This window comes from Brachyistius frenatus, unplaced genomic scaffold, assembly GCF_029030835.1.
Source record: "Brachyistius frenatus isolate BFR_SWC_R1_liver_20210118 unplaced genomic scaffold, ASM2903083v1 Contig_259, whole genome shotgun sequence".
NCBI classification, from domain to species: domain Eukaryota; kingdom Metazoa; phylum Chordata; class Actinopteri; family Embiotocidae; genus Brachyistius; species Brachyistius frenatus.
Window position 1 is genome coordinate 364,045 of NW_027210858.1, and position 15,956 is coordinate 380,000.

Genomic DNA, 15,956 nt, shown 5'->3' on the forward strand with positions numbered 1-15,956 from the left:
CTGTTGTTTGTTTTTCTCATTTGTTGTTTATGTTGTTCTCGCTGTTTGTTGTTTATGTTCTCATTGTGGTTTATGTTCTTCTCGTTGTTGTTTTTTTCTCGTTTGTTTATGTTTTTCTCATTTGTTGTTCATGTTGTTTGTTTGTTTTTGTTGTTGTTGCTGTTGTTAGGGTTAGGGTTCTTCTGTGTGCTCCACCATCTGCTCTCTCTGACTTTTTCCTCTCAGTTTCAAACTAAAGTGTGAACCTGAACCAGAACCACCAGCAGACTTCCTCCCATCAGCGGGTCCAAACCGTCCTCCAGGTCCAGAACTGATGAGGGCAACAGACGCTCGTTTCCATTTGCGGTTCTGATTCTGTTCCAGGCGGTTCTGTGGAGTTCCGGCCTGCTTTGACATGATGTTTCATAAGCCGAGGACATGAAACACCGTGAGCATGTGGACCCGCATCATTTGTCCTTCAGCCTCCTGGTGCATGATGGGAGGAGGAGGTTGATGAAGCACAGAGTTCAGAACCAGGACCCAGTAGCCCCCCCCCCCCAGCCACCTCCTCCCTTTAATGAAGTCACCACACATCTGGTTGCAGTCAGGAGGTCTCTCCTTCACGTGGTTCCTTCACGTGATCCAGATCTCTGTGTGTATCTCTGCCGCCCTCTAGAGGCTCAGTGAGTCCTGTAATGATCTGTGAGAGTCAATGATATCATCCTCAGATTAAAGTCTCAGTTTAACATTATCAAACTTCACAGTTCATAAAAACACAACCAGAAAAATTCATTTATAGAAATATACATCAGTTTAAATAAATCACAGCAGCTCTCAGTTTCTTTTCTTCTTCTGTTGTTCAAACACTGGCAGCAGTTTATGTGGCCGACCTCTGACCTCTGACCTCCCACAAAGGGTGGATCAAATAGTCCATTGGACATGTGACATCCTGCAGACACTCTTCTTCTGTTCCTTGATCAAGCTGATTTGGTTAACAATCAGCTGTTTGATTGATTTTCACATCTGTTTGTTTGTTGTTGTTTTTCTTTTTGCTTCACAAACCTGTTCAGCAATCAATAATAAACACCTGATTCATTTCAGGTTAGGTTAGGTTAGGTTAGGTATATACTTTATTAATCCCGAGGGGAATTTTTTTTCGCTACAGCAGCATGCAGAAGCAATACGATAATAATAGAACAATAGAAAAGCAATAAAATAGCAGTAAAAAAAAATATAAAATATAAAATGCACAGTACATACAGTACATACACTTCATTTTAATTGGTTTAGATCGGGAAGTGATCAAGTGGATTATTGTGAGCGAGCAGACGATCAATAGAAGGTTGTTAGTGTTGTTAATTATTTTAGCACCTTGTTAGTGTTGTTAGCGTTGTCAGGGTAGTTAACGTTGTTAGCGTTGTTAGGGTAGTTGACGTTGTTAACGTTGTTAGCGTTGTTAGGGTAGTTAACGTTGTTAACGTTGTTAGGGTAGTTAACGTTGCTAGGGTAGTTAACATTGTTAGTGTTGTTAGGGTAGTTAACGTTGTTAGCGTTGTTAGGGTAGTTAACGTTGTTAGGGTAGTTAACGTTAACGTTGTTAGTGTTGTTAGGGTAGTTAACGTTGTTAGGGTAGTTAACATTGTTAGTGTTGTTAGGGTAGTTAGCGTTGTTAGGGTAGTTAACGTTGTTAGGGTAGTTGACGTTGTTAGGGTAGTTAACGTTGTTAGTGTTGTTAGGGTAGTTGACGTTGTTAGGGTAGTTAACATTGTTAGGGTAGTTAACGTTGTTCGTGTTGTTAGGGTAGTTGACGTTGTTAACGTTGTTAGCGTTGTTTGGAGCACTCCAGCCTTGATGTGCTGTCATTTCATTTCATTACATTTATCTGACTCTTTTATCCAAAGCGAGTTACAATAAGTGCATTTCAACCATGAAGGTACAAAACCAGAACAACAGGGGGCGCTGATGGGACTGCAGGTTGCTGTTTGTCAGGGTGCTAATGATTGTCAGCTGACCTACATACGGTCTCCGTTAATGATCCACTCTTGTGTCCGGGTTGTTTTTTTGGAGGGGTCGAAGATCGAAAGTAGTGAAGCTGGACGCTGCTGGTCGTCCTTTAGTCTGCAGACATCATGTCTCAGTTGGTGGAGTGTGTCCCCAACGTCTCCGAAGGACGCGACAAACAGGTCAGAACCAGCTGCTGCTAACGTTTTAATGCTCACATTATTATCTGTTCATTTTCACATTATTATGTTAATAATCTCATTATTATCTGTTCATTTTCACATTATTATGTTAATAATCTCATTATTTTCTCCGTCTGTGTGTGAAAACTCTTTAAACTCTCCTGAACTCTGGAACCTTCAGAAGCTGCCTCACTAACGACTCGACAGGAAATCACTGACGAGTTAAACACAAATGACCGTCAGTCTTTTGGGCTGCTGAACTTTGCCCTTTGACCTCTGCTGCAGAGACAGGAGAACAATAATGAATCGGTCGTTTGACTTTAACAGGAATCTGATGTGACATCTGTTGTTGCGTTTCCTGGCGTAGTTTCATGAGTGCGACGGTGTTTGTGTCTCCAGGTGATCGATGCCATCGCCGCCGCCGTCTCCGGCACCGCCGGCTGTAGCCTGCTGGACGTCGACGCCGGCGCCTCCACCAACCGCACCGTCTACACCTTCGTGGGCTCTCCGGAGGCGGTGGTGGAGGGAGCGCTGAGCGCCGCCCGCCGGGCCTTTAGCCTCATCGACATGACCAAACACTGCGGTGAGTCTGAGCGCCGCGGCCGTCCTCCGGGTGGCGCCGCTCCACAGGAAGTGTCTCACGTGTGTTTCCTGTTCAGGTGAGCACCCTCGAACTGGAGCGCTGGACGTCTGTCCTTTCGTCCCCGTCCAGAACGTCAGCATGGACGACTGCGTCCGCTGCGCCAACGAGTTCGGACGGAAGCTGGCGGAGATGCTGCGTGTGCCCGGTGAGACTCGTTAAAAATACGCTTTAAAAACTCCATGAAAACCAACCTGTAAAAACTCTGGACCATGATGCCCCGTCGCTGTGTAACACTCGCTCGGTGTGAATATCTGTTTTTAAATGTCGGAACTCGTCCTCAGTGTATCTTTACGGAGAAGCAGCTCGGACGGAGTCGCGGAGGAATCTTCCGTCTGTGCGAGCCGGAGAGTACGAAGCGTTACCCGACAAGGTCGGACGGTCGTGGCTTTTTATTACTCCAAATGTTTTAAAAGTAAGAAATTGATCTGATTTGTTTTTGTCCTGCAGCTGAAACATGACGAATGGACCCCTGACTTTGGCCCCGCCCTCTTCGTACCGTCGTGGGGCGCCACGGTAACCGGCGCTCGCAAGTTCCTCGTTGCCTACAACGTGAACCTGATCAGCACCAAAGAACAGGCGCATCGCATCGCGCTGAACATCCGGGAGCAGGGCCGCGGGAAGGACCAGGTGCATGCTGGGAGTCTGAGTCACTCCCCCAGCTGATCATCTGATGACCTCACCGGAGCGTTGAACACGTTTCTGTTGACATTATTTTTCTGACTATCTTTTACCAGATGTTTTGAAATATATATATTTGTTACTCGCATTTAAAAAAAAAACATTTTGTTTTTTTTCTTGAATTTGTTTAAAAATGTCAGATTATTTTTCTTAGATTTTTTTTCAAAATATTTGTAATTTCTGATTTCATTTTCAGGTTCTTCCCAGATAATTGTAGAACAGAACAGAAGAGTTTTAGATTTGTTTTCAGGTTTTCTTTTGATCAGATTTTCTCTTGACCTTCTCGTTCAGATTGCTGTCTCGCTAACCTTTGACCTTTTGGAGCCTCAGCCAGGCTGAGTGTTGCCGTGGTTTCCTGTCTGACCCCCCTGTCTTCCTGTCCCCGACCAGCCCGGGCTGCTGAGGAAGGTGCAGGCGATCGGCTGGTACTTGGACGAGGCCAACGTGGCTCAAGTGTCCACCAACATCCTGGACTACGAGCTGACGCCGCTCCACGCCGTGTTTGAGGAGGTCCGCCGGGACGCCGAGGTCGGAGCGCCGCCCTGGTGGTCAGTCGGAGAGGAGACGCCGCTTCCTGTTTGTGACGGCCAGTCTGTTTGTTTGTTTTTTGTTCAGGACCTGAAGCTGGCGCTGGTGGGCTCGCAGGTGGTCGGTCTGGTGCCGCTGAAGGCGCTGCTGGACGCCGCCGACTTCTACATCCAGAGAGACCGACTGTTCATCATCGAAGAGGAGCATAAAGTCCGACTGGTCAGAACACGGGTCAGAACACAACGGCCCGGTCCGGTTCCTTCACGGCTCTGAGCCTCCTTGTTTGTTTGTTTGTTTGTTTGCCTGTCAGGTGATCAGTAAACTGGGCCTGGACTCTCTCGGTCCGTTCAACCCGAAGGAGAGAATCATCGAGTGAGTTTGAAGAGACGGACGTTTGACTTTGGGAAATGAGTGATGATGTCACAGTGTGCGTCTCACCTGGGCAGGTACATGGTGCGCCCCCCGGAGGACGGCCGGCTGGTGTCCCTGTCTCTGCAGCGGTTCGTCCGGAGCGTCGCCAGCCGGTCGGCGGCTCCCGGAGGAGGATCGGTCTCCGCTGCCATCGCTGCTCTGGTACCGGTCCGATCACTGATCCTCCAGCAGAGGGAGACGTCACTTCCTTATAACATCTCTGCTGTCGTGTCCTGTTCCTCCTGCAGGGGGCGGCGCTTGCGGCCATGGTGGGTCACATGACCTACGGGAAGAGACAGTTCGAGAACCTGGACGGAGTCATGAGGAGGCTGATTCCTCCATTTCATCAGGCGACCAACGAGCTGCTGATGATGGTGGACGAAGACACGGACGCATTCAACAGCTACATGGTGACACACACACACACACACACACATATGTATATATATGTGTTTGTGTGTGTGTGTGTGTGTGTGTGTGTGTGTGTTAGTCTCCAAGTGTGTGTGTGTGTGTGTGTGTGTGTGTGTGTGTGTGTGTAGTCTCCAGGTGTGTGTGTGTGTGTGTGTGTGTGTGTGTGTGTGTGTGTGTGTGTGTGTGTGTGTGTGTGTGTGTGTGTGTGTGTGTGTGTGTGTGTGTGTGTGTGTGTGTGTGTTAGTCTCCAGGTGTGTTTCCAGGTAAAATATGTTTCAGGTCTTTGATCTTGTGTTTCAGGCAGCGCTGAAACTTCCAAAGAGCACCGTAGAGGAAGTTCAAAGGTGAACTTTAGTTTTTATGTAATATTTATAACAACATTAGAAGAGTTTTAGTGAAGTTGGTGTTCTGTTGGTGTTCTGTTGGTGTTCTACTGGTGTTCTGTTGGTGTTTTGTTGGTGTTCTACTGCTGTTCTGTTGGTGTTCTGTTGGTGTTTTACTGGTGTTCTGTTGGTGTTCTACTGGTGTTCTGTTGGTGTTCTGTCGGTGTTCTGTTGGTGTTCTACTGGTGTTCTGTCGGTGTTCTGTTGGTGTTCTGTCGGTGTTCTGTTGGTGTTCTACTGGTGTTCTGTTGGTGTTCTGTTGGTGTTCTGTCCGTGTGGTTCTGTGGGTCAGGAGAGAAGCTGCGATGCAGACCGGCCTCCAGCAGGCCGTCAGCGTCCCTCTAGTTCTGGCTGAGAGGATCAGCGTCCTCTGGCCGTCCCTGAAGGAGCTGGTGGTCTACGGAAACATCGGATGCAAGTCGGACGCTCAGGTGAGACCAGAACTCTCAGGTCCACCTGGTCTGACCTGAATTCTGTGTGTGGAGGAACATGTTCAGGTTCTGAACAGCCTGGTTCTGTTGGGTCCAGGTGTCGGCGAAGGCTCTGGAGGCCGCGGTGTTCGGAGCGTACTACAACGTCATGATCAACCTCAAAGACGTGACGGACCAAGTCTTCAGGGCGGCCGTAAGTCCGTCCGCTGATTCTGTAGCCGGTTCTGATCCAGTAAGCCCGGTTCTCTGACCAGAACTTTGTTGTGTCTGTAGACCCAGAAGAGAGCGGAGGAGCTGCTGCAGGAGGCGAAGGACGGAGCCGCCGCTGTCCTCACTGCCGCCGCCAACAGACACTGACAACATGTATGGAGCTGTCTTATAGGATGGTTCCTCCTGTCACTCACATCCTGCTGCCTGATTGACAGCTGTCAATAAATGATCAATCAGCTCACCTGTCAGTGGTTATCATGCTGCGGCGCGTTACTTTACTGTTTGCTGTAAGGAACCTGTTCGCTGCAGCGGTTGGTTCCCGTCTCCAGGTAGGATTCACCTGCATCATGCTAATGCTAGCTGTATGCTAACAGGTAAATAGTAAAGGTAAATCATCCTATAAATGTTATTAGCTTCTTTTGCTAACATTTATTTAGTATGTTAATAATTGTGACTTTACTTTCTACGTTAACTCCTTTTGTAAAACATGCCAGGAGGTTAGCGCTAGTTCCGCCCCCTGGTGGACGATGTGTAGATTAACATGTGTTCACTGGTTGTCAGTGAGTGAGAGCAGAGGTGTAGCGACGATGTGTGTCCACTGGAGGGCAGCAGACACACTGATGAACATCGAGTGTAAAGGGAGGGGGGGGGTTTAGTCATGGGACACTGTTTGTTCTTCTTCGACCATGTGAGTCAGAAAAAGAAGACTAAGGGACGAAGACAACATGGAGGACTGGTCTCGGTGGCTGAGGAGCTGCTGCTGCTGCAGTGAGGAAGAGGAGGAGAAACACCGGAGAGAGGAGAAGGAGGAGAAGGAGGAGGTGAAGATGAAGATGGAGGTCAGCTTGAGGAAGAGCAGAAGTTCAACTTCTCTGCCGGCTGCTGAGGTTATGACGGTCATCTGATCCTCTTATGAAGATGAGAGCTGATGATGTTTATTGATGAGTTTGTTTGTTTATTTATTTACGAGTTTGTTTGTTTATGTCATCATGTTGTACTTCTGGACTTGTGAAGAACTAAAGTCTGAGCTGGTCTCTGTGTCCCAGCCGGAGCCGGTCCGGTCCGGTTCGTCCCCTCACTGGTTCCACACGCTGCAGGTCCGACAGCTGAGAGTCCAGCGAGGACGCAGCAACAGCGACCCGCTGACGGCGGGCGTCCCGGAGCCCTTCACCTGGGTGAGCTGCCGGTCCGGACGGGAAGTTCGGACCTCCGTGTTCTGATGTCTGTGTTTTAACATCCGCGTTCTGCTCAGAAACCCGGTCTGCATTTCGGGGCGGCCCAGTCCTACCTGAGTCTGGAGAAACTGGGTGAAGGAGCGTTCGCCTCCGTCTATAAAGGCATCAGCAGGTCAGAGAACATGCGTGTGGATATTAACACGTCTGTCTTTGGTCAGTGATCAGTAACTGTGTCGTGTCTTCTTCATGGAGGATCAACGGGCAGCTGGTGGCGCTGAAGGTGATCCGCATGAAGACGGAGGAGGGCGTCCCGTTCACCGCCATCAGAGAAGGTGACTCTCTCACCAGATCTCTCACCTCTACAGCCGTGTTGGTTTTAACACGCGTGTGTGTGTTCACACAGCGTCTCTGCTCAAACATCTGAAACACGCCAACATCGTCATCCTGCACGACATCGTCCACACGCGAGAGGCGCTGACCTTGGTCTTCGAATACGTGGTGAGAAACTGTGTCAGTGCTGCATGTAACCTGAGGGGGCGCTGCAGCACACTGGTGTAGTTCCAGCTGTCTGCCTGGAGGGGGCAGTAGGGTGTAGTTCCAGCTGTCTGCCCGGAGGGGGCAGTGGAGACTCGTAGAGCCGTGGTGGAGTCCCTCACCTCCTGTCTCCTCCCTCTGCAGCAGACAGACCTGAACCAGTACATGACACAGCATCCTGGAGGACTTCACTCCCACAACATACGGGTATGTCTGTGTGCACGTAGACCTGCGGCCTCTTGGGGGCGCTGTGGGCAGAGTCTAACTAGTCTGTGCAGAGGGGGCGGGGCTGACTGTCCGTCTGTCCGTCACAGATCTTCATGTTCCAGCTGCTGCGAGGTCTCTGCTACATCCACAGTCGCCGTATCCTCCACCGAGACCTGAAGCCCCACAACCTGCTGATCAGCTACCTGGGAGAACTCAAGCTGGCCGATTTTGGTGAGGGCGGGGCTTACCATCACAACAAACAAACAAACACACAAACAACAAACTAACTAACACAACAAACAAGTCTCCTGACTCGTTCTCTGGTTGTGGTTCAGGTCTGGCCCGGTCCAAGTCCATCCCCAGCCAGACGTTCTCCTCGGAGGTGGTGACGCTGTGGTACCGCCCCCCCGACGTGCTGCTGGGCTCCACAGATTACTCCACGGCGCTGGACATGTGGTCAGTGTCCAATTACATCACGCGTGTTCAATTACATCACACGTGTCCAGTTACATCACGCGTGTCCAGTTACATCATGCGTGTTCAGCGTGTCTGAATAAAGTTTGTGTTTGAATCAGGGGTGCCGGCTGTGTGTTGGTGGAGATGCTGCAGGGGGCGCCGGCGTTCCCCGGAGACTCTGATGAGTTGGATCAGCTGCAGAAAATCTGGGCGGTGAGCTCACCGTCCATTAGGGGATTTAATAAATACAATAATAATAATAATAATCATCCAATTAATATAATATAATATAATAATAATAATAATCATCATCCAATTAATATAATATAATAATAACCTCCAATAAATATAATAATAATAATAACCCTCTAATAAATATAATAATATAATACTAATAATAACCCTCTAATAGATGTATAATGATCTAATAATAACATAATAACCCTAATAATGATGTAATAACCCTAATAATGATGTAATAACCCTAATAACAGGTGCTGGGCGTTCCTTCGGAGGTCAGCTGGTCTGGAGTCAGTCTGCTGCCCAACTACCGACCAGGTGACTTCACCTGCAACACAAACTACTTATTATTCTCATTTTATTCATTTATTCTTTTGATTTCTGTTTTACTTTCAACGAAAAAAAAATATTTTGTTTCTCAACAATTTATTTGACTGTTTGAGGAACGTTGATAAAGAAGTTTTGTTTTGTTTTGTTCAGACGTGTTTGTTCTGTCCGAGCCGAAGTCTTTCAGGACCGTTTGGAAAAGGTAAGCTAATTGGATGCTAAGCTCCCAACGCACTGAGTTAGCTCGGCACGTCTGAAATGCTAACATTGCAACCATGCTAACGCCAACCATCATAGAAATGCTAACGAAGGCAGATGAGGTGAGTATAGATGCTAACGTGTTAGCCGTCCCCTGTGATTGGACCAGGCTGAACCACCTGCCCTGTAGGACCGAGGACCTGGTCCAGAGGATGCTGACGGCGGTCCCGGCGGACCGGATCTCGGCCCAGGCGTCGCTGCGGCACTCGTATTTCAGCACGCTGCCTCCTCCCATCATGCACCTGAGAGACAGTGAGAACGCTGCTACATGCTAACATGCTACATCACGAGGGTCCACAAGAACCAGAAGATCTTCATGTTTCTGTTTCAGCCGTTTCCATTTTCAAGGTTCCCGGTGTTCGTCTGGAGACGGAGGTCCGAGACATCTTCAACCCGGCCTACCGGGTCAGAACCGCCCGCCGCTGGTGACCCGCCGGGTCAGAACCGCCCGCCGCCGGTGACCCGCCGGGTCAGAACCGCCCCGCCGCTGGTGACCCGCCGGGTCAGAACCGCCCCGCCGCCCGGCGCTGCTTCAGTTTCAGTTAGAAGACCAATTAAAAAGAAACTTTGAGAAACCAGGATTTAATGTGACTTTTACTTTGTGTTTTATTCCTGTTAAATCCTGTTTGTTTGTTTGTTTGTTTGTTTGTGGAGGTCAATCGCTGCGACCGTCTGAGATGAAAGCAGAACTTTGTGTTAAAGTTTGTGTTATTTGGTGAGTTGGTGGTCGTTTGTGTTTGTTGACGTTTATTCTTCGGAGACTTCGTGTTCACGTCGGAGCGAAAAAACACAAGTTTGACGAAAAGTTTTCCGTCGAGTTGTTTTGAACGAGTTCAAACGTAAATAAATAATTATTTGCTTGTGATTGACAGAATATCCGACGTTTGATTGATTGGAGACATGAAAGAGAAAGACGAAGTTTGTGAATATTTGAGTCTGTTTGTGTTTTCGTACGTTCGATCAGAGAAAATTCTTCCGCGCACTCGAACAAACGCGTCATTAATAAATCAGAATGCAGACGAGCCTTTGATCTCCGCCCCGAATCAGCCTTTGATCCCCCCCCCCCAGAGCCCGACGACTTCCACTCGTCAGTCTGAAACAAAATCTTTGTCTTTGTTTCTTTGTTTGTTTTCTCTCAACAAACTTTGCCAGTCCTGAGCTTTCGCAGAGCGTCGCCCCCGGCGATAACGTCCAACACAAACATTATTCTGTCGCGCTGAACGATCCAAACGTCAGTTTAACCAAACAAACACTGATGACGGGACGTCAGGAAGAACAAAGGACCCGAGCCTCTCTTCTCCTCAGGCTAACACTTCCCTCTGCTTCCAGTCTTTATGCTATGCTAGGCTAACACTTCCCTCTGCTTCCAGTCTTTATGCTATGCTAGGCTAACACTTCCCTCTGCTTCGTCTTTATGCTATGCTAGGCTAACACTTCCCTCTGCTTCCAGTCTTTATGCTATGCTAGGCTAACACTTCCCTCTGCTTCCAGTCTTTATGCTGTGCTAGGCTAACACTTCCCTCTGCTTCCAGTCTTTATGCTACGCTAGGCTAACACTTCCCTCTGCTTCCAGTCTTCCAGCCAAATTTCTCTTTAAAGTTTTACAACTTGGTGTTTTGTGTCTCTGAGCCGACAATCGTCTTCGTCTTCTACGCATCACCAAGAAAAGACGAAGACGGAAAAACCTTAACGTTCATGAAGAGAATCAACGGAAGAAAGAAATTGAGTCCAGAGTCTGTTTTTATTGTTTCTGTTGAAGGGATCATTGAACACAACACACTTCCACCGAGTTCAGAACACTTCAGTAGTTTCCCTAACATGTAAACGTGTAAACACGTGTAATCACCAGTCTTTATTACACTTTAAATGAAAACAGAATCAAATGTAGTCAAATTAAAACTTTCCTTGGCCAACGCCCCGCCCCCTTTTCTCCCTTGTGTCCAATCAGCGTCCAAAAAAACAACAACACCTGTGATTGGAGGATTGGGCAGCACAGTGGAGTTTCAAGATGTCCCCCCCTCCCCCCTCCACCCCACACACACAGGCACACCTCCTGGTGGGGAAAAGGGGGCGGGGCGCCTTGAAACCGTCCAGACAGAGAGAGAGAGAGGAGACTAAGTCTGACAGTGGAGAGGAACATTCAACCTGACTCACTGACGGGTTTGACAGGACTGGACTGGTCTGAGGACTAACGGGTCTGACAGGACGGGACAGGTCTGAGGACTAACGGGTATGAGGATTAACCAGTCTGAGGACTAACCGGTCCAGTCCGTCAGAACCTGGTCCAGTCACTGATACGAACTAGACAGGAACTCAACGGTGTCTCTGGGACTTGTGAGCCATTGGACAACTAAAGACGACTTTGACAACTAAAGAACTCCTACTAAAGAACTCTGCCTCCATGACGGTTCCCGTCATGGAGGCGGGGAGAACCAGGTTCTGGGTTTGGATCCCGGGCTGCGTTGTGGTGGTCCTTCTCCAGCGGGTCACCAGCCAATATGAGAGGGGGATCTCCATCCCGGACCACGGGTTCTGCCAGCCCATCTCCATCCCGCTGTGCACCGACATCGCCTACAACCAGACCATCCTGCCCAACCTACTAGGCCACGCACACCAGGAGGAGGCGGGGCTGGAGGTGCACCAGTTCTACCCGCTGGTCAAAGTCCAGTGTTCGCCGGACCTCAAGTTCTTCCTGTGCTCCATGTACGCCCCGGTGTGCACTGTTCTGGACCAGGCCATCCCGCCCTGCCGGGCCCTGTGTGAGCGGGCCCGGCAGGGCTGCGAGGCGCTGATGAACAAGTTCGGGTTCGAGTGGCCCGAGCGGCTGCGCTGCGAGAACTTCCCGGTCCATGGCGCTGGCGAGATCTGCGTGGGTCAGAACACGACGGACGGGCCAACCTCGGCTCCAACCCTGAACCTCCCCGACCTCCTGACCCCGCCTCCCTACGTGCGGACCTCCCGGCCGTTCTCCTGCCCAGCGCCGCTCCGTGTGCCGTCGTACCTCAACTACCGCTTCCTGGGCGTCGAGGACTGCGGCGCCCCCTGCGAGCCCACCGGACTCATGTACTTCCGCGAGGAGGAGCTGAAGTCGGGCCGGCTCTGGGTTGGTACCTGGTCCGTTCTGTGCTGCGTCAGCACGTTCTTCACCGTGCTGACGTACCTGGTGGACCCGAGACGGTTCCGGTACCCGGAGAGGCCGATCGTCTTCCTGTCCGGCTGCTCCTTCATGGTGGCGCTGACTTACGGCGCCGGCTTCCTGCTGGAGGACCGGGTGGCGTGTGTGGGCCGGTTCCGGGAGGACGGGTACCGGGTGGCGGTCCAGGGCGCCAGGTGGGACGGCTGCACCCTCCTCTTCCTGGTCCTCTACTTCTTTGGTGCCGCCGGCTCCACCTGGTGGGTCGTCCTGTCGCTCAGCTGGTTCCTGTCCGCCACCATGAAGTGGGGTCGCGAGGCCATCAAGGCCGTTTCGTGCTACTTCCACGTGGCGGCGTGGGCGGTTCCGGCGCTGAAGACGGCCGCCGTCCTGGCGGCGGGTCAGGTGGACGGCGACCCGCTGACCGGCGTCTGCTACGTGGGGATCTCCAGCGTGGACGCGCTGCGCAGCTTCGTCCTGGCGCCGCTGGTCGTCGACCTCCTCGTCGGGACTTCCTTCCTGCTGGCCGGCTTTGTGTCGCTCTTCAGGATCCGGACCGCCATGAAGCGGGACGGCGCCGAGACGCAGAAGCTGGAGCGGCTGATGCTGCGGATCGGCACGTTCGGCGTTCTGTACACGGCGCCGGTCGCCGCCGTCATCGGCTGCCTTGTGTACGAGCAGGCGGTCCGGCCGCACTGGGAGACCGCGTGGCGCTTGCAGACCTGCCGGCGCTTTGCCGTGCCATGTCCGGCCGGACCGCCGGCGCCGCTCACACCGGACTTCACCGTGTTCATGGTCAAGTACCTGATGACCCTGATGGTCGGGATCACGTCCGGGTTCTGGATCTGGTCGGGGAAGACGCTGCAGTCGTGGCGCCAGTTCTATAAAAGACTGAGCAGCAGCGACCAGGGGGAGACCGCGGTGTAGAACCGGTTTCCTCCACAAACATGAACTCTGGTCGGTTCCGTCACTGTAAAGACGTCTTCAGACTGAACTAGGTCATCAGGAAGAACCTTTCAGGGTTCTGTTGTTGATCTTTATCAGAACCGGTGAAAGAAATGATTTGATCCATTTTTATTGATGTGTTGGAAGTAAAACTTTCATATTTATTGATTCTGTTCGTTCACTGAAGTCGAAAACTGCATTTTTTTTTAAATGTAAAAGTTTAACTTTAATTTATTTTATTCTGAAATAAACTGAATAAACACTCCTCTACGTCCTCCACTGTCCTCCATGTCTCATCACTGTTCACATACAGTTCACATGTCCACCACCAGAGGGCGACACAGCACCACCTCACAGCCCAACCCTCCATTTCAGAACCACAAAGTGGACCGCAGTCATCAAGAGTTCATGTAGAACTTTAACATCAGAAATCAGAACGAGCTCAGAACCCGGACAAAACCTGAAGGAGGTTCTGAACCTGGTTCGGACAGTCAAATCTCTGCCTGAGCGATCGGTCATGTGGTCCAGTCTGATCTGTTCAGGTCGACTCGGTCCGGAGCCTTTGAGACGTTAGTTTGTCCGGAATCAGAACCGCTACAGCTGAAAGCTCATTGTCGTTGACTGAAACAGATTTCTGTCCTGTGGACCGGTTCCAGAACCACGATGTTGGTCCGGTCTGCAGGACGTTCAAGGTAACGTCTAAAGTCATTCATGGTTGACCCTGAATTGGACCGACTGAGACCAGAACCAGGCCCGTGTGCGAAGCAGTCGTCGGTCCTCATTGAGACGGACCAACGAGGACAAACACACCATCTGGTGCGTTCAATGACTTCCTGTCGCTGCGGGACATTAAACAGATTCTTTTGTTCTGCTGCTGCCGAGCGGTCAGAACAATCACAGTAAACAGCGGCGCTCTGTCTGCCGCCGACCGGACCGGACCGGACCGGACCGGACCGGACCAGGTTCTGAAGAATGATCCCGACCCAGAGAGGCGCCGTTGAAACCATCTGATGCAGTTTGAGAGTCATCGTTTGACCTGAAGAACCGCCGCGTTCCTCGTTTTCCTCCGAGACGTTTCAGTCGCAGCAAAAACGGTCGCGGAAAAAAACGCGCCTGAAATAACGTTGAAGATAATTCGGACAAAATGTTGCTGAAGAAAAAGTAAAATAAAACACAGAAACTGAAACTCCTTCAGTCGTAAAAAAATAAGATCACGTTCAACTGAAAGAAAATGTTTCTCTGTTACTGATGTTTGAAAACTAACGATGAACCTTGTGATGGTGATGATCACCATGAAGTGGGAGGGAAGGACCTGCTCCCGGACCGGACCGGACCGGACCGGACCGGGCCCTCCTGCAGGTTCCTCAGTGGTTCCCTGTTTGTCTTGATGATGAGAGCCTGTGAAACAATGCGAGGAGGCGGGGCCACTTCCTCCGTCCTCGTTCTTCCACTTCAGGCTTCATTGTGCCGAAACGGAAAACGGTAATTAAAGGAGGTGGAGGACCGAAGCTCGACGCTTTGATGTCTGCAGACACGCGTTTAATCAAGACCAGCCGTACCCACATCCAGACCCGGTTTGGTTGCCGTGGTGAGGGCTGATAGTTGGTTGCCGTGACGACAGCTGCGCCCCCTGCTGGCAGCAGGTCTGCAGTTTTAAAGAGCGTTTTTGTTGAAGTGGAACTGTTTTTCATTTAAAAATATGTGCTTGCTTTTTCATAAATCAAAAGTAGATTTGTCCTTTTTTCAACTTAAAATCGTATTTTACAAATTGTGTTTTTTATCATTTTATTTTCATTTGATGCACTGCAGCCAGCTGCTGTTGTTAAAGGGAAAGTTCCACTGAATGAGAACAGAAACAGGCTGAACGTTACATCACATCTTTTATTTCATGACGACATGCTGCTCGTCTTCTCTCATATTTAATAATCGTACGAATCCTTCGTCTGATTGAACAAAACGTGATTTCAAACTAAAGCAGCGTCAGAAACATCAGAATACACGCGTGTGGATAAATGATCGTATTGATCAATGAGCCGCCTGACGCCCCCTGCTGGTCAATAACGCTGATAGCGAGGCAGGAAATAACAAGAGATGAAGCAGCTTTTTGTCTCCTTGGCTTCATGAAAACAAAAACAAGCGTCTGATTGAGACTTTGGAGGATTTCAACAAACAAATCAAAACCACGTAGAGATTGTGAAATATTCAAGAGAAAACCTTTCAACCTCCAAGTCTTCCGTTCAACTAAACTGCCACTAAAATGTTGGTTTTCTTAATGCACTTCTGAACTGCAGACTTCAGCACTTTTAAACTCATTACTGCTGTCTGACGTTTTCTGGATTTTGTGCAGCCAAACTTCATTCACTGATTTAATGTTTTCAATGCTTTAAAGTAAAATATCAAGAAACAGGAATGAAACAAAACTCTCGTCAAAAATCAGGACGTTCTCTGAATCAGATTTTAGACTCAGAACTTCAGTGTTTAAACTTCAGATGTTTTTTTGCTGCAGTTCTGCAGAATGTTTCTACTGTGGAGTTACTTTGTGAACCCACCGTCTGCATTCAGAACTCCATCCAGAAAAGGAACATTTCTTTGCAGTTGTAAGCTGCCGGTCTCAGACGTACTCGGTCCTGGTTCTGGTCCTGGTTCTGGTCCCGACGGCGCGGCGGCACGGCGGCACGGCGGCCAGTCGGATGTGGACGGGCGCGTCACAGTCGTGTCTGCGCAGACAGGAAGTGAGCAGCAGCGTTCCGGCCACCAGGTGGAGCACCGCGGCCGTCCAGCCGCAGAACAGAGCGTCTCCGAACTCCCAGCGAGGAAGAACGTC

General features: G+C 50.1%; 4 protein-coding genes across 4 annotated transcripts in view; 3 read left to right on the top strand and 1 right to left on the bottom strand.

The window, feature by feature from the left end:
* Positions 1 to 2,063: 2,063 nt before the first annotated feature.
* On the top strand, positions 2,064 to 6,098 carry ftcd (formimidoyltransferase cyclodeaminase). The gene is made up of 14 exons (XM_069721207.1): positions 2,064 to 2,162; positions 2,562 to 2,745; positions 2,822 to 2,950; positions 3,087 to 3,175; positions 3,253 to 3,432; positions 3,874 to 4,011; positions 4,099 to 4,230; positions 4,322 to 4,383; positions 4,458 to 4,584; positions 4,671 to 4,832; positions 5,134 to 5,177; positions 5,509 to 5,647; positions 5,745 to 5,840; positions 5,921 to 6,098. Exons 1-14 carry the CDS (start codon positions 2,109 to 2,111, stop codon positions 6,002 to 6,004), a joined length of 1,620 nt encoding a protein of 539 aa, XP_069577308.1. The 5' UTR covers positions 2,064 to 2,108; the 3' UTR covers positions 6,005 to 6,098.
* A 94-nt stretch (positions 6,099 to 6,192) lies between these two features.
* On the top strand, positions 6,193 to 9,919 carry cdk15 (cyclin-dependent kinase 15). Its single transcript, XM_069721208.1, has 13 exons — positions 6,193 to 6,744; positions 6,904 to 7,032; positions 7,110 to 7,204; positions 7,285 to 7,364; positions 7,436 to 7,530; positions 7,711 to 7,773; positions 7,881 to 8,004; positions 8,109 to 8,229; positions 8,349 to 8,442; positions 8,724 to 8,787; positions 8,950 to 8,998; positions 9,164 to 9,306; positions 9,386 to 9,919. The coding sequence occupies exons 1-13, from the start codon at positions 6,583 to 6,585 to the stop codon at positions 9,481 to 9,483; spliced, it is 1,317 nt and encodes a 438-aa protein (XP_069577309.1). The 5' UTR covers positions 6,193 to 6,582; the 3' UTR covers positions 9,484 to 9,919.
* A 1,536-nt stretch (positions 9,920 to 11,455) lies between these two features.
* Positions 11,456 to 13,114, top strand: LOC138634366 (frizzled-7-like). Its single transcript, XM_069721251.1, has one exon. It carries the CDS (start codon positions 11,456 to 11,458, stop codon positions 13,112 to 13,114), a length of 1,659 nt encoding a protein of 552 aa, XP_069577352.1.
* Positions 13,115 to 15,068: 1,954 nt separating this feature from the next.
* The window catches only part of LOC138634345 (claudin-22-like), a 1,341-nt gene continuing 453 nt past the window's right edge, over positions 15,069 to 15,956 (bottom strand). Inside the window, exon 1 of the mRNA XM_069721206.1 lies at positions 15,069 to 15,956. This exon is cut by the window's right edge and continues 453 nt beyond it. Coding sequence (XP_069577307.1) covers positions 15,744 to 15,956 — 213 coding nt within the window. The 3' untranslated portion in view covers positions 15,069 to 15,743.